This window comes from Saccopteryx bilineata, chromosome 10 (assembly GCF_036850765.1).
Source record: "Saccopteryx bilineata isolate mSacBil1 chromosome 10, mSacBil1_pri_phased_curated, whole genome shotgun sequence".
NCBI lineage: Eukaryota > Metazoa > Chordata > Mammalia > Chiroptera > Emballonuridae > Saccopteryx > Saccopteryx bilineata.
Window position 1 is genome coordinate 15,148,341 of NC_089499.1, and position 27,286 is coordinate 15,175,626.

The 27,286-nt window shown below is 48.3% G+C and overlaps 1 protein-coding gene across 1 annotated transcript in view; it reads left to right on the forward strand.

Moving 5' to 3' along the window:
* Nucleotides 1–1,320: 1,320 nt before the first annotated feature.
* Nucleotides 1,321–27,286, forward strand: part of TRANK1 (tetratricopeptide repeat and ankyrin repeat containing 1) — a 112,444-nt gene continuing 86,478 nt past the window's right edge. Inside the window, exons 1-2 of the mRNA XM_066244744.1 lie at nucleotides 1,321–1,441; nucleotides 8,875–8,958. Coding sequence (XP_066100841.1) covers nucleotides 1,419–1,441; nucleotides 8,875–8,958 — 107 coding nt within the window. The 5' untranslated portion in view covers nucleotides 1,321–1,418. The remainder of the gene's footprint in view (nucleotides 1,442–8,874; nucleotides 8,959–27,286) is intronic.

A 27,286-nucleotide genomic window follows, 5' to 3' on the forward strand; every position in this document is an offset into this window, starting at 1 on the left:
CAGGAGTTAGTGCAGATAACAGCCCCAAGAGAGGGTGACTACGTGACTACTTGTTCTTAGATTGGGCTAAATCCTGGTAAGTGGGAAAGCAATCCCAGAGAAACCGAGTAGGGGTGGTGGGTGAGAGGCCGTGCTTCTTGCGGCTCCGAATTAACAAAATGGCAGCCTGAGGGTGTCCTAACCTTCTACCAACTCAGATTGACCTTCCAGGCTGTTCTTTGCTGCTTCCTGCTGGTGGTGAGAGACACACTCAATGGCAGGTGCCATGGACACCACAGTGAGTGTTAGGAAGTCGGAGACCTCGCCAGCTTCTGCCCACCTGGATCCCTAGAGCCCCAAGGATGGAGGCTGGAGCTCAGGGTAAGTACAGGGCATCCAACAAAGAGCTGAGTGAGATGGCTAATTCACCAGGTTTGGTGACCACAGGCTCACTGTCCGCTTTCTGTGTAGGAGGGGCCCCAGGGAAAGACAGGCCTGTCAAAGCCCTTGTGTTGACATTGGCCTGACTGAAGCCAGCAGAATGGTGTTAGGTCGCCAGAGGCGGGACGCACAAGGCCTGATGAGTTTTATAAGAAATTTATTTATGCATCTGCAAACAGATGGTTGGAGTCCGAAGTGGCTTCAGCCCCAAGAGAAAAAAAAAAGCCCTAGCACATATCGGAAGGACAGGGGCTTGGCGTTATTTCCTGCTGCAGGGGGAGAACTTGTTACCTGTGGTGGATAAACAATTGGGGGGGGGGGGTGATTAATGACTGAGTAACAGAATGTTCAGATAAGTGATAGGGAGGTGACTAACTGGCAAGGTGTCCAAGGAAATGGGTATCAAAGCCGGAGGTCAGATTCCAAGGACACAGGTATGGAAGCCAGAGGCCAGATTCCAAAAAAACAGGCATCGAAGCCATAGGCCAGATTCCTGTCGTGGGGGTCTGATTTCTTCCGGCCTGACTAGCCCTACAAGTTCACCCAAACATGTCCTTGCAGGTGTGTGTGTGGTCAGCCCCCTGGTGACCTGCCCAAAGCACCGGCTCTTCAAAGGCGACCAAGAGACACCCCATTGGAGCGCTCACATATACGCTTCTTAAGAGACGTCGAAAAGACTCTTTTGCACAGTGACAAACACCCCCTCCCACCCAGTGGCGACGTGCACGTGACAGTCTTCGGGCTCTCGCAACTACGTGGAAACTTGGAATAGGTCTGCGGCCGCACACAGCTGGCCATCGGGGTCCCTGCGCCCCCGCCCAGCTCGTCTCAGCGCGGGCTCCGGGGCCGCTGCACTGCGCCGCCCCTGCCCAGGGCCGCAGCTCTCGGGCTTCCGCACCGCCCGCGGCGCCCAGCCTGCGGGGAAGCGGGGAAGCAGCTCCCGGGAAGGCGGCGGCGGCGGTGGTGGCGGGCCGGGCGCGAGCCCTCAGGCCCCGGCCATGTGGGACCCACGGGCAATTAGGTGCGTAAGCGGCACGGGAAGCGCGGGGCAGCCTCTGGTCTTCCCGTCCCATGCCTCTTCCCGGCGAGAAGCGGCCACCCAGCGGGGCTGGCGACCCACGAGGCGGAGGCCGAGCGGGCTATCCCCCAGGGCCCCGCGCTCATCCAGGTGCAGACCCCGGCCTGTCGCGCGGGTTTGGAGCGGGGGATGGCTCTGGCCTTCCGGGTCCCGGGGGTCGAGGGCACGCGCTGCGACAGGACTGCGGCGGCGCGCGGCCTGCCCGGTCCCCACCCGGGGACCGAACCTGCGGCTCGCGGGCGGACCCCGGAGCCACTAGCACATTCTGATGAGAGGACCTGCGGACGCGCCCCCGGGCACGCACTCGGGCTGGCAGGCTCCCGGGCGCTGGGCGGGATTTGCGGGGAACTTGGAGAGTGGCCGCTGCCAGTGGCGGGCGGTTCGCGATTCCAGCCCCGGGCGGGCCTCTTGCCCAGCCCACCGATCGTGAGCTGCGCTTGCCGGAAAGGGGCTGCACTGTCCACAGTCCTCGGCTAAACGAGTCTAAGGTGGGGGGAGCAGCGGGGGCCCAGGGCCAAGCAGCGATGTCCCCAAAAGCCCCGGCTTCTGCTTCCGATCGTTTTCAAACGTGGGCTCAGAGCCTGGGGCTTGGGAGGCGCGCTCGGCGCACCTACGGGGAGCCCTAGGCATGTGCAACCCCGCTGAAATAGCGCCTATCTTTCAGAGTGCAGCGCGGGCCAGCCCCCTTCCCATCTGGGTTTGTTTCTGGGAGGCAGCAAGTTTTGGTGGCTCCTGGGGAATATTTTTTGGGGAAATGTGCAATTTGAATAATAACGAAAATATCTTTAAAAAGAGGAGAGAGAAAGGGGGCTCCGAGGTCTCTACTTCCCAGCCCTGTTGCTATTGGCCCAATCAGTAGTCCTTAGCTGGAAGATTTATCAGGGAGCGAAGGGGCTTGCCTGCCAGCAAGGTCTCCCCGGCTGCTGAGTGTTGAGCCTCCTGGGTGCCAGGCACCTTTCTTAGGCAAGGCTGTTTACCCAGATAGCTTAGTCTTTTGTTGAGCGTCCTGTTTTGTACTTTGTAGGAAGTACCACCTTGAAGAAGAGTCAAAAGTTTGTTTGAACTGTTTTCTGGTCAGTTCTATTTTGTAGAATTGCAGGGTGGGTGCTTGAGTTCTCAGTACCCTTTGGTGGCCCTTGCATCTTCCACAGGGGATGGAGGTGGGAGCGGGGTGCGTGGCATTCGTCCCCAGAGTCATCTCATTTCTTAGGCATATGGGGTTCTCGGTTTCCTTTGGATCAAGACCAGCAATAGAGACTGCATCCACCCATATACATCAATAAGTATGAAACTGCAACAAGAGCGTTACAGTATATTTATTTTCTCTATTGGGTCAGGCAAAATGATATTTTCTGTGTTCACTAGAGAGGCCAAGGGGAACATCAGTTTTTCCCTGGGAAGTAACTTTGGAAGGGAGGAGTTGGTGTCCGGGAAATAGAGGCTGATATTCACCCCCCCTTTTTTTTAGTGAGATAGAGAGAAAAAGACAGACAGGAAGGGAGAGAGATGAGAAGCATCAAGTCATATTTGCGGCACCTTAGTTGTTCATTGATTGCTTTCTCATATGTGCCTTGACCAGGGAGCTCCAGCTGAGCCAATAACCCCTTGCTCAAGCCAGCAACCTTGGGCTTCAAGCCAGGGTCCTTTGGGCTCAAACCAGCGTCCATGGGCTCATGTCTATGATTCCATGCTCAAGCTGGCAACCCCGCACTCAAGCTGGTGAGCTTGCATTCAAGCCTGTGGCCTCAGGGTTTCAAACATGGGTCCTTTAGTGTCCCAGGCCAACGCTCTATCCACTGCGCCACTGCCTGGTCAGGCTGATACTCGTACTGGAGTAAGGAAATCACTGCTTGAGGAATGGAAGTACTACAGGACATGGCTGTATTGTGGTTCACACCAGTAGTGTCTACAAAGGCAGACAGGATGCTTCTGGTTATGCTGGTTCTGTCTGCCCGCAGCCACTTGTCTGCTTGCTATGAGCCCAGTGGGGCCTTGTGTGAGCGCTGGCTGGTGCGGGTAGGGGAATAATGGTTCCTTACCATCACGCCTTTTTTTCTTTTTCTTTTGTTAAAGAAGAAGACAGGAGAGTGCTGCTAGGCTGACACAAACTCTGAGTGTATACATTCGAAAGGGGGTTCTTTAAGTCACCGCTCAGAAGTGCACACCTGCAGTAGCAGGAGCTGGGCCATGAACATTTTATAGATGAAGACACTGAGGCCCATCACCTATTAGTCGTTAGTGGTGAATCTGGGATTACATGCTGGTACTCTTGACTTCTTGGCCTCTCTGGCTTTCAGGGACCAAATAGAAGCTTTGCCTTTGTGGGAGTCTTAAACTTCTCCTTGGTGATTAGTTCTGTTTTCTGGTGGCTGCTACCAAAAAGGCCCATTGCTGTGGTGTATGCCCTCCGATGATTGTATTTTCGTTTCTTGGGATGAAGTTTCTTTTGGAGAGCCAGAGTAGAGCCTGCAGGGCCTGTGTTTGGGTGGGGAAGATAAAGTGATCCTAGGATGTTGTTAAGAACCAAAGTGGAGGTTGGGTGTGGACCTCCGGCCATTGTCAAGCCTGTGGCATTGTTTTCATTGACCTGGAGGAAAAAGTTCTCCTCTGCTTTTTCAGATGGGGAAGTGGGACTCGCGGGTCAGTGCCCTGGCCCACGTTTTCCAGCCAGGGACACAGCTGCCAGTAGGCTCCTAGTTTCTGGATCACGTTTCCTCAGAGGGCAGCCTGAGGTTCTTAAGGTTAAAAAGATCCTTATCAGAAATGAGAGAGGAATTGGAGGGGAAATCAGTCTCCTTAGCAAAGATGACACTTTAAGTTTTAGCTGAGATTGATGGTGGGGACAGTGGCAGTGGCAGGGAGAACATTCAGGTTTAAAACTTTAAACAAAAGTATCGAACCAGGCAGACAGACATCTCTGGAAACCCAAAATGTCACAGTGCCTAAACCAAGAATGGCTTTCTTCCTTTGGTTGCTGAGGGTGTCCATTCTGCCTGTCCAGGCATGATACGGAGACAGACAGCCAGACAGACAGGAAGGGAGAGAGATGAGAAGCATCAACTCCTTGTTGCGGCACTTTAGTTATTAATTGTTTGTTTTCTCATATGTGCCTTGATGGGGAAGGGGATCCATTTGAGCCAGTCACCCCTCGCTCAAGCCAGCGACCTTGGGTTCAAACCAGTGACCTTGGCCTTCAAACTGGTGACTTCAGGGTTTAGAACTTAGATCCTTGGTGTCCCAGGTCGACACTCTATCCACTGCGCCACCGCCTGGTCAGACTTGGTCTAAATATCTTAAGTAAGCATTGGCTTGTTTCCTTATTTGGAAGTGTGAATGAGCCTTACCTGTGACACCCTGACCCAGTTTACCTGAATCAACTCCCTCTTTTGCCTGGGCGTTTGTTGAGCGTCAGTATCATTTCCCGCCTGTACTCACTAGGGCATGTTTGTCTGAGCTCCGGTGAGCCTGGTGAGCAGGTGTGACTCCTGTGTACCTTTCAGAGCCAAACCAAGTCTGGGTTTAGCTGTGTCTATGTTTGAAGTTCTAAAGACATTTGGATTGAGATGTTTTTCTTTTTTAAAGCACTGGGTCCTCCCGTCAATGGGAGTAGCGTTTGGAAGGGGAGCAGGATTGCTATCCCTAGACAACGTGGGTGATATTTTGGGGATGTAGGGGTGGAAAAAGAATTTCCCTTCTTCCCTGCAAGGTTCTTTGGCTGTTCTAATAGTTAAATTGACAGAAAACAGATCAACAGGGGAAACATAAAATTAATTTTGTATGTATAGGCGGACCATAAAATACTAGGAGACTCAGAGAAGCGACTAAAGCAAGAAGCATTTGTACCTTTTAGACAAAGAAACAATATATTTATGAAAAATTGACAAGACAAAGGGGTTTGGGTTTGGGGTAGTAAATTGGTGAAGAAGTAACAAGGTTTATTTATTTATACAGCCTTCTCTGCCCTAAATTCTCTGTCTGTGGTTCTAAGAATGCCTTCTACCCTCCTGGTAGAGGGGCAGTACCTTTCACAAGAGAGATTTGTCACAAAAGAGGACCAGGATGTGCTTCTTGCACTGGCTGTTTCTCAATACCTTTAATTCAAAATAATATGCCAAAATAACACATTTAGGGGATCATATTCTGTTCCCCTTCAGAGGAAGCCGGGCCATTTTGGAGAAAACTGAAAAAACGCAGGGAACGTGGGTAATCTCAGTGCTATACCGGCCATTTGATTCACGGCAGCAAGAATCCTTGGATCATAGTCATGATCTGGGATGAGCTTTGTGTCTCGCTGTGGCCTCTGGGGCATTCTTTGGTCACTCTTGGGCCAGCTTATCCTCTGCCCATCTACCTGGGTCCACTCTACCTGGAGGCTCAATCTTTGATGACTTCAGGGCTCACTCAAGTCTGAACTCGTTGGTCAGGTACTAAGGTTCTCCTTAATCTGTTCCTCAGACCTTCTGTCTAATGTGCCTTTAAACATTTATTTTAATGGTTGATTTTAGAGAGAGAGGAAAGGTAAGGGGAGAGAAAGAGACATCGATTTGTTGTTCCATTTATTTATGCATTCATTGGTTGATTCGTGTATGTGCCCTGACTGGGGACCAAACCCCGCAAACTGGGTGCATTGGGATAACGCTCTACTCAACTGAGCTACCCGGCCAAGGACTCTAATGTGCCTTTTCTTCTCCCCTCTAAGTCTTACCTCTTCTCACCTCTTTTTGCTTTATTTTATTTTATTTTATTTTATTTTATTTTATTTTATTTTATTTTATTTTATTTTTACAGAGACAGAGAGAGAGTCAGAGAGAGTGATAGACAGGGACAGATAGACAGGAACAGAGAGATGAGAAGCATCAATCATTGGTTTCTCGTTGCGCATTATGACACCTTAGTTGTTCATTGATTGCTTTCTCATATGTGCCTTGACTGTGGGCCTTTAGGAGACCGAGTAACCCCTTGCTCGAGCCAGCGACCTTGGGTCCAAGCTGCTGAGCTTTTGCTCAAACCAGATGAGTCCGCACTCAAGCTGGCGACCTCGGGGTCTTGAACCTGGGTCCTTCCGCATCCCAGTCCGATGCTCTATCCACTGCATATCCTGGTCAGGCAGGAATACTGTTTTGTCTATGGGAATTTCCTGGGCACCTCTGGACCCTCCCCATGCCACAGTGGGTGGTGTTTTAGCGTCTTTGCTGGGTTTGTCTTGCCCTTCATTCAGATTGAGGGAGAAGTAGATTACTCTGGTCATGAGGGTGGAAGGTAGCATGGAGGCCGTTAACCAGCATTTAAAGTATTACAGAGGGTTTGGGGAGGGATCTGGAGGAGAAGATGACTGGGCTGCTATTATTCAACTCACGTCCTCCTGTAAATGAGAAAGCACCTTTGTTCCAGGGCTGCCACAGGAGCCTCTTTGGGACTGCTCCAAACTGTACGAACTTTAGTCATCTATAGCTCCCATGTGCTTTGGGGAGAGTGGGGAATAGGAAAGGCACATGGCACGTGTTGGGCAGCCTGGATTTAGCCTAGGTACTGAGTTAAGATTTATGAGCAGCCCTGGCCGGTTGGCTCAGTGGTAAAGCATCACCTGGTGTGAGGATGTCCCAGGTTCGATTCTCAGTCAGGGCACACAAGAGAAGCACCTATCTGCTTCTCCACCCCTTCCCCTCTTGCTTCCTTCTCTCTCTCTCTCTCTCTCTCTCTCTCTCTCTCTCTCTCTCTCTCTTCTCCTCCTACAGCCATGGTTCAATAGGAGTGAGTTGGCCCCAGGCACTGAGGATGGCTCCGTGGCTTCCACGTCAGGTGCTAAGAAGAGCTCGATTGCTGAGCAACGGAGCAATGCCCCGGATGGGCAGAGCACTGCCCCCTCATGGGCTTGTGCGGTGGATCCCAGTCAGGGCACATATGGGAGTCTGTCTTTTTGCTTCCCCTCTTCTCACTGAATAAAAAGAAGAAAAAAAAAGATTTGTGTTGGCTGATGCCTAACTTCCTCATTTGTCTTGAGGCAAAGTGTGGAATGCTAACTTTCTGGGCGCTTTGGTTTTGCTTTGGCAGGGATTTGATTGGAATTTTAAAGGCTATCTTCTGATTTCCACCCAATTGCCCTCACCTCTTGTTCACCTCATCTCTTCTGGGGCTCATGAACACCGATTTTGACATGGATTTTGTGCCTTGCTTGGAGAAATCCCTTCACCTTGATTAAACCTGTTTTCTGACCTGGGAAATTGGGATAATTATACATCTCTCACTGGTACTGTCAGGGACAGTCCATGAGAAAATGCCCAAGAAGGGCTTAGTGTGTGGAACAGAGTAAGTGCTCAATAAATTGTACTTGTTATTACGTAGCTATCTTAGACTGCTCTCATTCAAGTAGCAATGTGGAAAATTGGCACTTTGGGGCGCATACCGAGGAGAAATTGTGCTCTTTACTGACTAACAACGGGAAGGGAGACCTCCTCATGGCCTTCTCTTTGGGGGCCAAATGATCTGCTGCTGACCCAGGAGTTGAAGTTGATCCATCTTTGCCCTTTAGTGATATTTCTTGAGCATCTTCCAGGGACCTGGCATGGTTTTAGGGACTTGGAACACCTGCCTTTCAGGGTCCAAACCATCTGCACACTGTCCAAGACTAAAACATGCTCTCAGCTTCTTAGCTCGTCCTTCCTTGAGAATGGTTTGCTTTAGCCCAAGTTTACATTTTCCTTCTTTTTTTTTTATAGTTAAAATATTCCTTCTTTTTTGAAATTATGGGGGAGAGAAGATAGTACTCTATCTATCTATCTATTTACTTATTTATTATTTGTTAAGAGAGAGATGGAGAGAGACAGAAAGAGAGACAAACAGGAAGGGAGAGAGATGAGAAACATCAACTTGTAGTTGCGCCACTTTCGTTGTTCATTGATTGCTTCTCATACGTGCCTTGACCCAGGTGGCTCCAGCTTGACCCTTTGCTCAAGCCAGAGAACTTGGGTTCAAGCCAGCGATCTTTGGGCTCAAGCGAGTGACTATGAGATCATGTCTGATCTCCTGCTCAAGCCATCATCGACTCCCCGCTCACGCTGGTGAGCCCACGCTCAAGTCTGATGAGCCAGCATTCAAGCCGGACGACCTTGGGTTTGGAACTTGAGTCCTGAGTGTCCCAGGGCCGTGCTCTATCCACTGCGCCACTGCCTGGTCAGGCAAAGATAGTACACTTAAAAAAATGTTACTTAGCAAAAGAAAGAGCTGGCAACCCTGTTCAGGTTCCTTTTGATTTATTTTCTGTGTGTGCAAATGTTATTGTTTGCTAGTTCCAAATGAATTAACAGGATTTTTTTTTTTTTTGCTGTGAGCCTTTCTTTTCTTTTTTTTTTATTTCTTTTTTTATTTATTGATTTTAGTGAGAGAGGAAGGGGAACCGAACCAGCATCCTCTGCAATTAGGGACGATGCTCCAACCAACCAAGCTCTCCAGCAAGGGCTGCTGTAAGTTTTTCTGAATCTCTGGGGCTATAATTCCACCGGGGGTATGTGGAACTATTTGCTGACCATTGAATTCTCAACAGGTGCTTATAAATATGTAAACATCTTTCTCCTGCCTTTTCCCCAAGCAGTCAGCAACTTGGGCAGTTTTATTTTGGTTGGATGTATCTGGTGGTTTCTGGTTTGTGCTTTGTGTGGTTGGGTTTTTATTAAATTTGTGTCCTCTAAGGGAACAGCTGACAGTTCAACATTTCTTGGCTTTCCAGGAGACGGTCAGAAATCCAAAACCACCATTGAAATGAACCCCTCCCCCCCAAACATTTCTCCCTTTCCCATTCCTCCAGCTTAATCATCTGTCTCCGAGAAGTAAATAAAGTGCCAGAAGACCGCGTCTTCACGCAGCCACGCTGAGCCCTCGGGTTGCAGAAATAGTAAGACTTAGGAAGATGCAGTGTCAGCCCGAAGAGCACAGTCTACTGGGGAAAAAGCAGAAAAACAGAGGTGTCCGCATGGAGCTTTGGGGCGGGGGCAGGACCCCGTGAGGCGGACCTTGTTGAACGTGAAGTCATAGAGAGCAGTGAAAGAGGCAAGCCACTCTCCTTTCCTTTCTAGCGACTGAGAGAAGAAACAAACTCCTTAGGCAACGGAGGAAAGTTCTAGAAGGCTGGTGATGTCTTCGGTAATTAGGGAAGGGGCAGGTGAGCACCTGGGCCTCGGAGGTCATGGCCTCCCTCTTGCTCCCTGCCTCTCCTGTCTCTGGGTATCGTATTCTGTCACCCCAAAGGGGCTTTTCTTTGCAGGGTAGGGGGCAAGGCTGAGTCTGTCTGGCGCCTCCTGCCTCAGCCACCCCCAGAGGAATTGCTCCTGAAGTCCCAGTGGAACATCCTTTCGCGGACCTGGCCGGTTGGCTCAGCGGTAGAGCATCGGCCTGGTGTGCGTGGGGGACCCAGGTTCGATTCCTGGCCAGGGCACACAGGAGAAGCACCCATCTGCTGCTCCACCCCTTCCCCTCTCCTTCTCTGTCTCTCTCTTCCCCTCCCGCAGCCAAGGTTCCATTGGAGCAAAGATGGCCCGGGCACTGGGGATGGCTCCTTGGCCTCTGCCCCAGGCGCTAGCATGCGGGAGTCTGTCTGACTGTCTCTCCCCGTTTCCAGCTTCAGAAAAATACAAAAAAACACACACACACACACACAAGAAAACATCCTTTCGCAGGGGCTCAGCCTGCGGGTCTGGTGCTCAGGTGCCCGGTGGCCTCTGTGCCCCGCTGTGCTCTGAGAAGGGCTCTGCACAGCTGTGGGACTCAGCCGGTTTGCAAGGGTTCGGCAGAACCGATCCTTAATTTTTTGTTGAGTTTGGCGAACCGGTTGTTAAAACGGCACTTGTCATCAGGGTTCTCTCGAAGGTGGGCGCCTGGGCAGCCGCCCCATGTGGAAATCACAAATTGACATTCCTTACTCTTTTTTTAATGCTGATCTGTGCAACAGCGTATTCTAAGCGCCTGTAGTAATGCTCATTCTGCCCATAGGTGAAAAAAATTGCAAGTGAGGACGCCAGTCAAGAAGCACTATGGAAATATCTTAACTAACAGTTTTATTATCTTTTGTCAGGTATTATTTAATATTTTTTCATTAGTATTTTAAAACTCTTACAACAATCTAGTTTTGTGTACCTCTCTTATCGTTCTTATTTAATTATTAAATGCAGGAAATCATAAACTACCTTTCGGTATACTTGTTTTTTATACTTGCAGCGGTGACTAGGGCAGAGAACTGGTTGTTAATTTACTTGAATCCCACCACTGCCTCTGCCGTGAGCTGAACAGTCCTCCCGGAGGGAGCCTGCCTGGTGACAGTCCTGCTGAAAAAGGTTTATTAGGGCCAGTGAGCAGGTGCTGGGCCCTTCTTCCCAAAGGGACAATCACAGAGAGAGATTGGGGCCATTTTCACATGTGTCAGCACTGATGCCTCCCGCCCACCATCCGAGGCCTCGAGTGTCACTGATTCTCTTAGCTATAGCTGCCAAACTGACTGGTGATTTCAGGAAAACCCTGTGAAAACAGGCAAATACACGGGCTAATTTTTTTAGCAAATACTCTTCTCTTTGCTGAGCCAACAAAGCAAAGGTTCTGTAAATGTTGCAGGGTTTACACTCAAATTGCATGCAGCGGCTGCCATAGCTCACACCATTACCCTGAACCCCCATGAACTGGGGCAAGACCTGAGTTCTGGTCCTGGGATTCCTGCCTACTCTCAGGTGGTATGGACCAGGGTGCTGGAGGGCGGGCGGGGGGGGGGGGGGGGATAAGCTAGGGTTTCATCTCCAGGGCTCACTCAGTGCTGTGTGACTTTGGTCAGACCCTCGAATCTCTGAGCTGGGGTTCTTTGCTCTAGTAATTTTAGTCTAAGCATCTCACTTTATTAGACCCTTTCTATTTATATGATTCTGTGAACATATTCAGAAAGGTGTTGTATTAGCTTCCTAGAGCTGCAAACACAAAAAGTACCACAAACTGGGTGACTTAAGACAACAGAAATTCATTCTGTCACATTTCATGAGTGTTCTCCCCATTCCCATGTCTACTTCCCAAAGTTGACCACTCTTGTTCATTTCTTAAGTGTCCTTTAAAAAATCCTCCTCATATCTCAAGTGTACACACACACACACAAATATATTCTTAAGCTCTCCAAGTTGCTCTATAAATTGTTCTCCAACTTAACTTTATTCACCTTAATTGTGTATTTTAACATCTCTTTATCTAGATCTGCCTTATAGTTTTAAGAACTGTATGGTGTTCTGTACTAAGCTGTCCCATTTATTAAAATATAAAATCCAATTGTTGGGCCCTGGCCGGTTGGCTCAGCAGTAGAGTGTTGGCCCGGCATGTGGATGTCTCGGGTTTGATACCTGGTCAGGGCACACAGGAGAAGCACCCATCTACTTCTCCACCCCTCCCCGTCTCGCTTCTCTCTCTCTGTCTCTCCTCTCGCTCTTCTCCTCGTGAAGCCATGGCTCGAGAGGAGTGAGTTGGCCCTGGGTGCTGAGAATGGCTCTATGGCTTCCGCCTCAGGAGCTAAGAAGAGCTCGGTTGCTGAGCAATGGAGCAATGCCCCAGATGGGCAGAGCATCGCCCCCTAGTGGATCCTGGTTGGGGTGCATGTGGGAGTCTGTCTCTGTCTCCCCTCCTCACACTGAATTAAAAAAAAAATCCAGTTGTTGGGCTTTTGGATTTGTACTGTTTTTGCTTTTACAGAGAACGAGGCAGTGAATACCCTCATGTACTTAAGTGAAATATGTTTGTAGAATAAATCCCCTGAGGCTAAAGAGCTGTGTGAACAGTGTGTGCACTTAATGTTTCTATAGACAGATACTTCTCCACCTAATTCTGCTATCAGCAGTACATGTTGATGACTCTCCACCTATAATCTTGCTGATGTAGGGTGTTATTAAACTATTTGTGGAGCTTTTTGATGTACAGAAGTTCTAAATTTTTTATGACTTCCTGACTATCACTGTATGGTTTCTGTTTTCATTATCATTAGAATGGCTTTCTCAGATGTGAAGATTACATACAATTTTTTTTAAATTTATTTTTCTGAAGCTGGAAACAGGGAGGCAGTTAGACAGACTCCCGAATGCGCCCGACCGGGATCCACCTGGCACGCCCACCAGGGGGCAATGCTCTGCCCATCCGGAGCGTCACTCTGTCGCGACCAGAGCCACTCTAGCGCCTGGGGCAGAGGCCAAGGAGCCATCCCCAGAGCCCGGGCCATCTTTTTGCTCCAATGGAGCCTCGGCTGCGGGAGGGGAAGAGAGAGACAGAGAGGAAGGGGGGGGGGTGGAGGAGCAGATGGGCGCTTCTCCTGTGTGCCCTGGCCGGGAATCGAACCCGGGACTCCTGCACGCCAGGCTGACGCTCTACCACTGAGCCAACCGGCCAGGGCCTACATACAATTTTTGATGCATTAAATCTTTTGAATTTATGTAATTTAATAATCAAAACATTGCCTGACCAGGCAGCCGAGCAATGGATAGAGCATTGGCCTGGGATGCTGAGGACCCAGGTTCAAAACCCTGAAGTCACCAGTTTGAGTGTGGGCTCACCAGCTTGAGTACGGTGTCACCAGCCTGAGCATGGGATCATAAACATGACCCCAAGGTTGCTGGCTTGAGCAAGGGGTCACTGACTCGGCTGGAGACCCGATCAAGGCACATATGAGAAAACAATCAATGAACAACTAAGGTGATGCAACGAAGAATTGATGCTTCTCATTACTCTTTCTTCCTGTCTATCTTGTCCCTGTCTGTCCCTCTCCCTCTCTATCTCACTAAAAAAAAAAAAAAAAGAGGAATCAAAACATATAGAATTTGACAGTTATAGCCCTGGCCTTAGCAGTAGAGCATTGGCCTGGCATGTGAAAGTCCCAGGTTCGATTCCTGGCCAGGGCACACAGGAGAAGCGCCCATCTGCTTCTCCACCCCTCTCCCTCTCCTTCCTCTCTGTCTCTCTCTTCCCCTCCTGCAGCCAGGGCTCCATTGGAAAAAAGTTGGCCTGGGCACTGAGGCCATCCTCATGCACTCCGCCATGCACTCCGCCTCAGACACTAAAATGGCTCCAGTCACAATGCAGCAATGCCCCAGATGGGTAGAGCATTGCCCCCTGGTGGGCATGCTGGGTGGATCCTGGTTGGGCACATGCAGGAATCTGTTTACAGCGAAAAGGAGGGAGTAGGACTCCCTTCTCATTCCTCCACCACACTCCCTAATAAGAGTAAATAATTTTATTTCTGGTGGATCCTTCCACGATTTCTTTATGCATATACCAGCAAATGAAAATATATGTTCTTATTCAGCCCTTCCCTCTGTTTTTAAATTTTTCACAAAAGGGAGCATAATGTACACACACTGTTCTGCATTTGCTTTTTCTTTTTTTGTATTTTTCTGAAGTTGTAAACGGGGAGGCAGTCAGACTCCCACATGCGCCTGACCGGGATCCACCCAGCATGCCCACCAGAGGGCGATGCTCTGCCCATCTGAGGTGTTGCACTGTTGCGACCAGAGCCATTCTAGCGCCTGAGGCAGAGGCCATGGAGCCATCCTCAGTGCCCGGGCTAGCCTTGCTCCAATGGAGCCTCGCTGCGGGAGGGGAAGAGAGAGATTGAGAGGAAGGAGAGGGGGAGGGGTGGAGAAGCAGATGGGCGCTTCTCCTGTGTGCCCTGGCCGGGAATCGAACCCAGGATTCCTGTATGCCAAGCTGACACTCTACCACTGAGCCAACCAGCCAGGGCCTCTGCATTTGCTTTTTATTTATTTATTTTTAATTTATTCAATTTTAGAGAGGAGAGAGAAAGGGAGAGAGAGACAGAGAGGGAGAGAGAGACAGAGAGAAGGGGGGAGGAGCAGGAAGCATCAAGTTCTATATGTGCCTTGACCAAGCAAGCCCAGGGTTTCGAACCGGCAACCTCAGCATTTCCAGGTCAACACTTTATCCACTGCGCCGCCACAGGTCAGGCTGCATTTGCTTTTTAAAAATATATTTTGTAGTGTTTTGCAAGTCAGTACATAGAAAACATCTGCATTCCTTCTTTCTCTCTCTCTTTCTTTCACACTTGTGTTATACTCTGTGTGGGAGCTGCATTTTAATTTACTAAACCAGTCTCCTGCTGATGGGCATTAAGGTTGGTCCCAGGCTTTTATTATTATAACAGTCTGACAGTGAATAGTCTTGTATGTCTGCCATTTCCTGTGTGTGCAATCAGTCTGGAATATCGATCCCCAGAAGTGGAATTGCTGGGTCAAAGGCCATGTATACAGGTCACTTATTAGATATTACTGAATTTTCCCCTAGAGCTGTTGCAGGTGATCTAAAATGTATACTTATATTTTCTCTTAGTGCTTTTATGGTTTTTCTCAATGCTTTCTTTTAACAAAAATAAGGTATTTGCTTGTGATGAAAGGCACAGATTTTAGGTGTACTGTTTACTGAGCTTTAACAAATGTGTATATGGTCACCACCCCAGTGAAAATATAGAACGTTTCCACCCCCCATAATAAAGAAATCGTTTCCCTTTGATTTCTTAAATTTGCCAGTTCTAGAAATTGATCTAAGTGGAATCACAAGTACATGCTTTTTTGTGTGTCTGTTGCTCAACCTAATGCTTTTGATATTCTTTTTTTGCTGCCGTGTGCATCAGCAGCTTGTTCCTTTTTATTACCGTGGGTTTTAAGAAATTGTATTTTTCAATTACAGTCGACATTCTATATTATTTCATATTAGTTTCAGGTGTACAACATAGTAGATCGACAACAAAACAACGTAGGCTGTGGTTTTTAAGTTTTTTACGCTAATATTTTTTCATTCATTCAGAATGGATTTTGATATATGATGTGTACCAGTTTTCTATTGTTGCCATAACAAACGATCACTAACTCAGCGGCTTGTAATGACACAGATTACATAACTACGCCACAGTCTGTAGGTCAGAAGCCTGGGTGAGCCTGGCAGCTGTCACCAGGCTGATATCAACGTGTTGGCTGGCTGGCAAAGAATCCTCTTCCGGGCTCCTTCGTGCTGTTGGCCAGGTCCAGTTCCCCGCAGCTGTGGGGCTGAGGGTCCTGTTTCCTCACTGACTGTCAGCCCAGGAGCCTCTGTTTCCACGGCCGCTTAACCTTCCTCATCACATCACCCCCTCTCCATCCTCAAGGCATGCCAGTCTTCCTCACACTTCGTGTCTTCTGCTGCTTCTCTTGTGCCCTCTTGACCCCTGGCATCTCTCTCCAGCTAGAGAATGTGTCCTACTTTAAGGGTTCACGTGACTAGATGGGGCTCCCCAGACCATCCAGGATAATGTCCTCATCTTAAGGTCTGTAATCTTAATTCCATCTACAAAGTCCCTTTCGCCGTGTGCTGTCATGTTTTCACAGATTCTGGGGTTGGGACATGGACTTTTCCAGGGGGAGGTGTCCATTATTGCTCTGCCACATGGTGTGAAGGAGAAATTTAACCTCTATTCCAGACATCAAGCCAGTTGTACCAACTGATTCATCCTTTCCCTGTCGACTTAAAAAGCCACCTTTATCATGAATAAAATTCTTTCATAGTATATATTATCTCTGTATGTTCTGTTTGTTTCATTGATCTTCTTATTCTCATGTTAGTTATCACACTTAAAAATTAGCTAAGTTTGAAAATGCACTTTAAGCCTGGCCTGTGGTGGTGCAGTGGATGGAGCGTTGACATGGAACGCTGAGGTCGCCAGTTCAAAACCCCGGGCTTGCCTGGTCAAGGCACATATGAGATGATGCTTCCTGCTCCTCCCCCTTCTCTCTCTCTCTCCTCTCTCTAAATCAATAAATAAAATCTTTTAAAAATGCATTTTAATATGGTAGAGAAAATTGTCTCTTAATACTTTTTTTTTATTAAAAATATCTTGGTGGCCCTGGCTGGTTGGCTCAGCAGTAGAGCGTCAGCCTGGTGTGTGGAAGTCCTGGGTTCGATTCCCAGCCTGGGCACACAGGAGAAGCGATCATCTGCTTCTCTACCTTTCCCCCTCTCCTTCCTCTCTATCTTTCTCTTCCCCTCCTGCAGCCAAGGCTCCATTGGAGCAAAGTTGGCCCAGGCACTGAGGATGGCTCCATGGCCTCCGCCTCAGGTGCTAGAATGGCTCCGATTGCAACGGAGCAACAGTTCATATGGGCAGAGCATCGCCCCCTGGTGAGCATGCCAGGTGGATCTCAGCTGGGCGCGTGCGGGAGTTTGTCTCTCTGCCTCCCTGCTTCTCACTTCAGAAAAATACACACACAAAAAAATCTTGGCTGTTCTTGCTTGTTTATTCTTTTTGATGAGGTTGAGAATTCTTTCATTAATTTCTCTAAACATCCTGTCATTTTAATTGAGCCTTTGTTGAGAATAGATATTAATTCATTAATATAGAGAGAATTTGACATTTTATAATAATGAATTTGCTTAAACAGAAACAATGGGTGTTTTGCAAAGTCAAGATTATTTTTGGGTAAAGCTTTTTAAAGCCTTCTAAGCCTTACAATTTTATGAGTGTTAGTGGATATTCTATCAAGAGCTTTTATAAAAAGCTCCTGTGAGAAATTATTTTTGCCTATATATATATATATATATATATATATTTTTTTTTTTTTAACTGAAACATTTTTTATTATCCTGATTTTTTCCTTTAAAATGTGTCTGTTCCCTCAGGTCGAACATACAGGTTATTTTATATCTGTGTTAATTTAAGCCTATAAACATTAAATTGTAAAGCAGTGTGAATGTAATTAACCTTCCCAGGAGCCCCATTTCTCCTTTTCTCGGCATAGTGAAATGTTCCCTTTATGATCTAGAATGTAACAAAAAAACCTGTTTGAAATTCTAGTTAGTTGAGGGACAAGAGTGAGTCAGTCTGAAGTGGGTTAAGTCCTTTTTTTTTTACAGAGACAGAGAGAGAGTCAGAGAGAGGGATAGATAGGGACAGACAGACAGGAATGGAAAGAAATGAGAAGCATCAATCATTAGTTTTTCGTTGCGACACCTTAGTTGTTCATTGATTGCTTTCTCATACGTGCCTTCTCAGCAGACTGAGTAACCCCTTGCTCGAGCCAGCGACCTTGGGTCCAAGCTGCCGAGCTTTGCTCAAACCAGATGAGCTGGCGCTCAAGCTGGTGACCTCGTGGTCTCGAACCTGGGTCTTTCCGCATCCCAGTCTGACACTCTATCCACTATGCCACCGCCTGGTCAGGCTGAGGTGAGTTAAGTCTTAATGTGAATATCTGGGGGAAACTGAGGACTTTAAAGTTGGGTGCATTGAAGATCCTAAACAGTGACTCAGCAAGGATAAAACTGGAATAGTAGAATAAAACTATTTTATCCTCCTCTCAAATTATAAAACCCAAGCTGCTTTGTGAAATCGTGTCAGGAAATTATCGTCACGCTCGCTTTCCAAGGTCAGTAGCAGTTTTCTTAGGCTGCACCTTGGTCTTGTGGGTCTCTGATATGTTTGTCAAGGGAATAAGTAGTTTAGAAACTTAAGGGAATAAGAAGGATAGGGTCTGTGTGTGTGGGGGAAGCTATGGAGCAATGGACTAGTTTCTAGTTGTACTACTGCAGGCACGAAACCAGCTGCTTGGAGATATGGCTGGGTGTACACAGCACAACCCGTGACCCCCACATTCTCTCCAAAACATGGCGCAGAAGTAATTCCACGAGCACTCAGTCCGGACGATAGGTTTCTTCATCTCTCTGAATTAGATGTGTGGGGTGGAAAGACGGCACCATGCTCAGTCTGGGAACAGGGGAGGGCCAGAAATGTAGAGACACCCATTCCCCGGACGGCGACTCTGCACACCAAAATTGGGGGCCACAGCCCCTCCTATCTGCCACTCTCACACACAAGGAGTTCCAGGCGACCTTTCTCACTTAGTAGAAACATAGGATTTCAGATGTTGCACCCAGGCTGCTATTCTGTACATTCCAATCGAACTTTCTCGGTGTTGCTGATATTCTGTATCTGTCCTGTCAAGTACGGAAGCCACGTGACTACTGAGCACTTGAAATGTGGCTAGACTGACTGAGGAACTGCAGCTTCCAACGGAATTTATTTGCTGATATTTTAGATGAAAATGTGCTTAGCCACACGAATGCGGCAGGCCTCCGATTCCTCTCAAACCAGTGGCTCCCACGTGTTTTCCTGTGATTCCCTGTTCTCTGTTCTCCTGGGGTTCCCTGGTCTCTGTTCTCCTGGGATTCCCTGGTCTCTGTTCTCCTCCATTCGGGGTTGGTTCATCCTCAGGCTGAAGTTTAGGGCTGCACCTCTGCATGTTGGGTGTCTTGATTCACAGCCTGACTTCTACACTCAACAGTGCCCCAAATGACAAAGAGAGATTTGCTTCTGGAAGCTTATTCAGAAGAGTGAGAAAAAATATTCCCAGAGCCTCTAACAAACATCTCTGTAAGTTTCAAGGGCCAAAACTGAGCCCCGCACCCAGTACTGAGCCAATCCCTGGTGGGGAGATAGGGCTGGCTCATTAGACCCTCCTTTCGGAACTAGGGGCAGGACCTGCTTCCCCTAAGGCTCGTGGCTCTGGGGGGAAGGAGAGATAACAGAAACACAACTGGGGTTCAGTTTCGTAGGAGTGGCCACTTTAGAGGCCCCAGGATGGTTTGTTGCAGCCACGTGGATAGTGTCTGAGCTTTCTGAGTTATAAATATCATTAATTGATAGTGCCAACTTTCAAGTTTTTGCCTTAAAAGTTTAACCTTTTTTTTTTGTATTTTTCTGAAGCTGGAAATGGGGAGAGACAGTCAGACAGACTCCCGCATGCGCCCGACCGGGATCCACCCGGCACGCCCACCAGGGGCGAAGCTCTGCCCACCAGGGGGCGATGCTCTGCCCCTCCGGGGCGTCACTCTGCCACGACCAGAGCCACTCTAGCGCCTGGGGCAGAGGCCAAGGAGCCATCCCCAGCGCCCGGGCCATCTTTGCTCCAACGGAGCCTTGGCTGCGGGAGGGGAAGAGAGAGACAGAGAGGAAGGAGGGGGGGTGGTGGAGAAGCAAATGGGCGCTTCTCCTATGTGCCCTGGCCGGGAATTGAACCCGGGTCCCCCGCACGCCAGGCCGACGCTCTACTGCTGAGCCAACTGGCCAGGGCCTTAGTTTAACCTTTTTTAAAAATTTTTACAGCGATGCTATCACTACAGAATCCAATAAAATGGCCTTAGCCACTTATTTGTAAATCCTCTTTGGAAATTTTATTTCCTGAGCGAGCTTATGATGGTTTGTGTGCTGTTGAGTTGAGCAATCGTTGTTGGCTGTCCAGGTCAGAGTCCGCTCCTCTCCCTGCTGTCAAGTAGTGACACTATTACTACAAAAGGGAGCTAAAGTGGGTCTGGCATGTGGTCAGCTAGTGGTTACTTATTAAAAACAAAACAAATAACCCTTTGCTTTGAAGACCGGGTCTGTCTGGCACTGTACAGGAGAGGATATTCATGTGGCTAATGTCTTCATGTAAAAACTCACATCATTAGTCATCAGCAATATGCTAATTAAAACCACAATGAGATACCACATTGGTTAAAGTTGAAAAGACTGATAATACCTAGTACTGACAAATGTTGGCAATTTGTACTCCCTAATACTGCTATTGAGATTAAAAATTGGTCCAACCACCTGAGAAACCAGTAGCCTCTACAAAAACTATACAGTACCCTGTGACTGAGTGATTCCACCCCTGGGTTATGTACTCAAAACAAATGCAGACATATATTCACTGGAAGGCTGATGCAAGAATGCTTCTAACCAGCCTGACCAGGTGGTGGTGCAGTGGATAGAGCGTCAGACTGGGACATGGAGGACCCAGGTTCGAGACCCCGAGGTCGCCAGCTTGAGTGCAGGCTTATCTGGTTTGAGCAAGGCTCACCAGCTTGAGCTCAAGGTCACTGGCTCGAGCAAGGGGTCACTCAGTATGCTGTAGCCCTCCGATTAAGGCACATATGAGAAAGCAATCAATGAACAACTAAGGTTCTGCAATGAAGAATTGATGCCCTTTTTTTTTTTTGGTATTTTTCCGAAGCTAGAAACGGGGAGGCAGTCAGACTCCCGCATGCGCCCAACCGGGATCCACCCGGCATGCCCACCAGGGGGCGATGCTCTGCCCATCTTGGGGCGTCGCTCTGTTACAACCAGAGCCATTCTAGTGCCTGAGGTAGAGGCCATGAAGCCATCCTCAGTGCCCAGGCAAACTTTGCTCCAGTGGAGCCTTGGCTGCAGGAGGGGAAGAGAGAGACAGAGAGGAAGGAGAGGGTGAGGGGTGGAGAAGCAGATGGGCGCTTCTGTGTGCCCCAGCCAGGAATCGAACCCGGGACTTCTGCACGCCAGGCCGATGCTCTACCACTGAGCCAACTGGCCAGGGCCGAATTGATGCTTCTTATCTCTCTCCCTTCCTGTCTGTCTGTCCCTCTCTCTGTCTTTCTCTGTCTCTGTCACACAAAAAAATGCTTCTAACAACTTTATTCACAACTACCTCAAACTGGAAACAACCCAACGTCCATCAGTGCAATGGATAAATAAGTTATGGTGTAAATCATGCAATGAAATACTACTGCTCAGCATTAAGATAAACGAACTACTGATACACGCAGGAATGTACATGAGTCTTATACATACAGCATTTAAGGTAAGGAACCACACACAAGAATTCCCACTGTGTGATTTTGAGGTTCAAGAACAGAATAAGTTAATCTATAGTTTAGAGATAAAAAATAGTGGGGAAGGTATGTTTACATGAGGCAGGGGCAAGAGGGAACCTTCTGGGATCTGGGAATGAACTATATATTGATCTGGGTGGGGGTCGAATGTGTTAACCCTTCGAGTGCCATAAACCACAAGCATGTGATGCCTTCTGGAGGATGTTCCCCCCCCCCCACCTTTACGGAGGTATAATTGACAAATAAGATTATAAGATACTTAAAGTGTACAATGTGATGATCTGATACACGTAACCATTGTAAAAGGATTTGGAGGATGGTTTCTGTAAAATGAATTTTAAATTTTCAGTTATGGTCGGCATATAACATTATATTAGTTTCAGGTGTACAGCATAGTGATGAGACATGTAAAGAACTTATGAAGTGATCACCCCGATGGGGGCTGGGCTTTGATTGTCATCTCAGTGGGGCCAAGACCTAGCCTGGCTTTGTAAATTAGGATCTTGGCCGCCAGCCCCTGCTGCCTTTCCTGGATTTGCATGTTAATCAGAGCTTCCTTGAGACTGGGAGGTTGTGGTGCCCTGCCATATTTTGGGTATCCTGGTATAGCATAGCCCACATAGAGAAAATAAATAACTTTCCTGTCACACATGGAGTCAAAATACAAGTCTGGAAATCATTCATTCTTTTACACTTGTGTATTAGTGTTTCCTTGTCTTCTTCTCTGGGTTTTGTTTTGTTTTTACCTTTTTTTTTTTTTTTTTTAAATTTTTTTATTTATTCATTTTTAGAGAGGAGAGGGAGAGAGAGGAGAGAGAGACAGAGAGAGAAGGGGGGGAGGAGCAGGAAGTATCAACTCCCATATGTGCCTTGACCAGGCAAGCCCAGGGTTTCGAACCGGCGACCTCAGCATTTCCAGGTCGACGCTTTATCCACTGCGCCACCACAGGTCAGGCCTATTTTTACTTTTTAAAAATTTTATTTGTAAAAAAAAAAAAAAAAAAAAAAAAAAATTATTTGTGACAAAAAAACAAAAACACACAACATAAAAGTTACCATCTCAGCCATGTCAAGAGTACAGTCTCAGTAATGTTAAGTAAAACAAAAACACAAAACATAAAAGTCACCATCTCAGCCATGTTAAGAGTACAGTCTCAGTAATGTTAAGAGTATAGGCATTCCCTGACCTGTGGTGGCGCAGTGGATAAAGCATCGACCTGGAAATGCTGAGGTCGCAGGTTCGAAACCCTGGGCTTGCCTGGTCAAGCAAGGCACATATGGGAGTTGATGCTTCCAGCTCCTCCCCCACCTTCTCTCTCTCTCCTCTCTCTCTCCCTCTCTGTCTCTCTGTCTCCCTTTCTCTCTCCTCTCTAAAATGAATAAAAAAAAAAATTTAAAAAAAAAAGTCTAAAAAAAAAAAGAGTATAGGCATTGTTGAGCAACAGATTTCCAGAACTACATCATCTTGCAAAACTGAAACTTAGTGCTCACCAAACAGTAATTCTGTCCCCATCCCCCCGCCCCTGGAAGCTACCGGCTTTCGGTAGATGGCAACTATTTTACTTTCTGTTTCTGTGCATTTGACTATTCTACGTACCTCAGGTCAGTGGAATCGTACACTGTTTGTCTTTTTGTGACTGGCTTGTCTCACTTAGCATATAGCCTCAAGGTTCATCCATGTTGGTAGCATGTGTCAGAATTTCCTTCCCTCTCAAGGCACAGTTCTGTTGTATGTGTGTACCACATCGTGTTTATCCATTCATCTGTTGAGGGAGCTTTTGTTTGCTTTTAATATTTCTTCGTCCTTCAGTTTCCGCTACGGCAATGGGTTTTTTTTTGGTTTTTTTGTTTTTTTTTTGTATTTTTCTGAAGCTGGAAATGGGGAGAGACAGTCAGACAGACTCCCCCGCATGCGCCCGACAGGGATCCACCCGGCACGCCCACCAGGGGCGACGCTCTGCCCACCAGGGGGCGATGCTCTGCCCCTCCAGGGCGTCGCTCTGCGACCAGAGCCACTCTAGCGCCTGGGGCAGAGGCCAAGGAGCCATCCCCAGCGCCCGGGCCATCTTTGCTTCAATGGAGCCTTGCTGCGGGAGGGGAAGAGAGAGACAGAGAGGAAGGAGAGGGGGAGGGGTGGAGAAGCAGATGGGTGCTTATCCTGTGTGCCCTGGCCAGGAATCGAACCCAGGACCCCTGCACGCCAGGCCGACGCCCTACCACTGAGCCAACCGGTCAGGGCAGCAATGTTTTTTAACGATGTTTTTCGTGATAGCCGTTCTCCAACCATGTCAGCTTTTTCTTTGCTTATCTAGTTCTCCACTCCCATGAAATTTTAGCACGGCAGATACATTGCGTATCTATTTGTGCATGATCTATATTATCTGTGCTCTGTACATAAAGAGTAAAAAATCTGCACCCCTCAGGGACCATTTTTCACTTCTTTGGGGGACAATGTAGCTCCCTTGAGTGTGCCTGGTGCGAGAGAAAATCACTTCCGAACTACTGTGGATGGAGGCAGCCCCAGCTCTGCTAAGCATCCTGGCTGATGAAAGAAATGGCACTTGAAGAAACTTTCACACTCACCTCTGCTCCGTCTTCTCCTACTAACTCTTCAACCTCCCCCATCGTGTGTCCCGCCCCTTAGCCAGACAAACAAACAAACAAACAAACAGAAAAAGGCAACACTCTGACGTTGGATTGGCTGCAGTACAGAAATACCTTTTTCAGTCCTGGTGTAACGATGGCTTCCTCTATTTTAGGGGGGAGAATGGCTCTTTGCACCTGCTGCTGCCCCCACTCCTTCCCCTGCAGCCCCTCCTGTTGCAGGAACACTGTCAAGGGTATTCGGCTAGATTAGGCGTCCCCTAACTACGGCCCGGCCTGGAGTGTGGCCCCCTGAGGCCATTTATCCGGCCCCCATCGCACTTCCGGAAGGAGCACCTCTTTCATTGGTGGTCAGTGAGAGGAGCATAGTTCCCATTGAAATACTGGTCAGTGTGTTGATTTAAATTTACTTGTTCTTTATTTTAAATATTGTATTTGTTCCCGTTTTGTTTTTTTACTTTAAAATAAGATATGTGCAGTGTGCATAGAGATTTGTTCATAGTTTTTTTTATAGTCCGGCCCTCCAACGGTCTGAGGGACAGTGAACTGGCCCCCTGTGTAAAAAGTTTGGGGACCCCTGGGCTAGAGGCTATGGTCAGGGTAGATTTTCCTGTGGAATGTGGTGCCTTGGCAGGGACTCCGACCCATTCTCAGGCTTTTAGGTACTTCCCCAAATTACTTATTGCATAGAGCATATACTTCACCCCACTAGATGCAGTGGCTTCAGAATGGTTATTCTCAGAGGCCAGGCTGTGTGTGAGTGAGTGGGTGTGCACGTCCAAGTCCAACCCTCTACGCATTTATATTTGAAGCCAAAGCTCCAATTTCTGTCACGCAAAGTAAAGTCTGACTGGAAGCTTTGGAGTTGATTTTTCCTGCCCTTTGCTCCCATGTAGTCCCAGCAGCAACTCTTATTGACTCTGGCTCCTGATTTTGTTTTACATTAGCCTGTTTCTCTCCATCTGGCCTGCAGCCAGCATAAGCCAGTTCTTGTAAGCCCCCATCTTGAAACCCTCTAGTGCTGTCTGTCCAGTATGATAGCCATTTGCCACACGTGGCTGTGTCAATTAAAGTTAGTTAAAATGAAATAAAATGAGAAACCTACTTCTTCAGTTGTACTAGCCATGTTTCAAATGTATAGTAGCCATGCGTGGCTAGTGGCTCCCGTATTGGACGGTACAGAATAGATCGTTCCCATCATCATAGAAAGTTGTAAGGGACAGCGAGCCTTCCCCAATTGCATTTAAGATGCATTCTAAGACCTTCTGATGGCCCTCAAGATCCCAGGTCATCTACCTAATGCAGCCCTTACCTGCTCCTCCAGCCTCCCTTCTCTTTCTGATCCGCTGTGAAGCTCAGAGCCTTTGCATATACTGTTCCCCTTGCCTGGACACCTACCTCTACTCTTCACTGGGCTAACTACTGATTTTCGGGATCTTAGCTGAAATGTCACTTATAAGAGAAACCTGCCTTGCTCCCTATGAGTTAATTTGTCTCCTCTTATATGCTTCCTTATACACTCTACTTTTTCTTCCTAAGAAGAAAAATCTGTCAACTATAACATAGGTGTGATTATGTATTTAATGTCCATCTCCCTAACAGACAATTGTAGTCCTTTCACAGCCAAAGCCCTGGTGCCTACTACAATGCCTACCAAGGGGTCGATGTGTAAATGTTAAAACTGGAGTATTGTGAAAGTTATAGACCTTTTTGAGAGGCACCTGTATGCTGGGTGAGTGTGTAAAAATTTCATCAAAAGGGACATAGATCTTAAAACAGTCAAGAGACTCCTGCATATTAGGTAGGTAGATGTTTATGGTATTTACTTTTTGCTGGGAATATGAGTTTTCAGATATAATTTACAAGAGCAGTTCAGAGCTGGACTCGTCAAGTGGTTTTAGAATTACCATCTTGACTTTGGTATTCTGTGTAGTTGGGGGTTAAACAGGCTATAAATTGGGACAGAATAATTTAAAGTTGATGGATGGCCCTGGCCGGATAGCTCGGTTGGTTAGAGCATCATCTGGAAGTGCAGAGGTTGCTGGTTCGATCCCTGGTCAGGGCACATCCAGGAGCAGACTGATGTTCCTGTCTCTCTCCTGCTCTCTCCCTTCCTCTCTCTGAATGTAATAAAATAAACATTAAAGAAGATAAAGTTGATATTATGCAGGGGAGCGGATGGACTGCGACAGCCCTAGGTTTAGGGCAGGCTGGTGAGAGAGCTGAGGTTGGGTGACAGAATAGTCTGTTTTTTCTTGTTCTGCTTTGATACCCAAGTGAGAAAGGCTTCAATACTTCATATTTTCAGGAGGACTTTTGAAAGACTTTGAGTTTTTTTTTTTTTTTTTTTTTTTTGTATTTTTCTGAAGCTGGAAACGGGGAGAGACAGTCAGACAGACTCCCGCATGCGCCCGACCGGGATCCACCCGGCACGCCCACCAGGGGCGATGCTCTGCCCACCAGGGGGCGATGCTCTGCCCCTCCGGGGCGTCACTCTGCCGTGACCAGAGCCACTCTAGCGCCTGGGGCAGAGGCCAAGGAGCCATCCCCAGCGCCCGGGCCATCTTTGCTCCAATGGAGCCTTGGCTGCGGGAGGGGAAGAGAGAGACAGAGAGGAAGGAGGGGGGGTGTGGAGAAGCAAATGGGCGCTTCTCCTATGTGCCCTGGCCGGGAATCGAACCCGGGTCCCCCGCACGCCAGGCCGATGCTCTACCGCTGAGCCAACCGGCCAGGGCTTGAGTGAGTTTCTAAAGAAAGTGCCTATTCGTCTACTCTTGCCTTTGCCTCCTTTCCCCCAAGCGAGAAGGGAAGGAGAGGAAAGGAGATGAATGGCACCCCCAGAAGGAGTCTGACAGGAGAGGAGAGGAATGGCGCCCCAGAAGGAGTCTGACAGGAGAGGAGAGGAATGGCGCCCCCAGAAGGAGTCTGACAGGAGAGGAGAGGAATGGCGCCCCCAGAAGGAGTCTGACAGGAGAGGAGAGGAATGGCGCCCCCAGAAGGAGTCTGACAGGAGAGGAGAGGAATGGCGCCCCCAGAAGGAGTCTGACAGGAGAGGAGAGGAATGGCGCCCCCAGAAGGAGTCTGACAGGAAAGGAGAGGAATGGCGCCCCCAGAAGGAGTCTGACAGGAGAGGAGAGGAATGGCGCCCCAGAAGGAGTCTGACAGGAGAGGAGAGGAATGGCGCCCCCAGAAGGAGTCTGACAGGAGAGGAGAGGAATGGCGCCCCCAGAAGGAGTCTGACAGGAGAGGAGAGGAATGGCGCCCCCAGAAGGAGTCTGACAGGAGAGGAGAGGAATGGCGCCCCAGAAGGAGTCTGACAGGAGAGGAGAGGAATGGCGCCCCCAGAAGGAGTCTGACAGGAGAGGAGAGGAATGGCGCCCCAGAAGGAGTCTGACAGGAGAGGAGAGGAATGGCGCCCCCAGAAGGAGTCTGACAGGAGAGGAGAGGAATGGCGCCCCCAGAAGGAGTCTGACAGGAAAGGAGAGGAATGGCGCCCCCAGAAGGAGTCTGACAGGA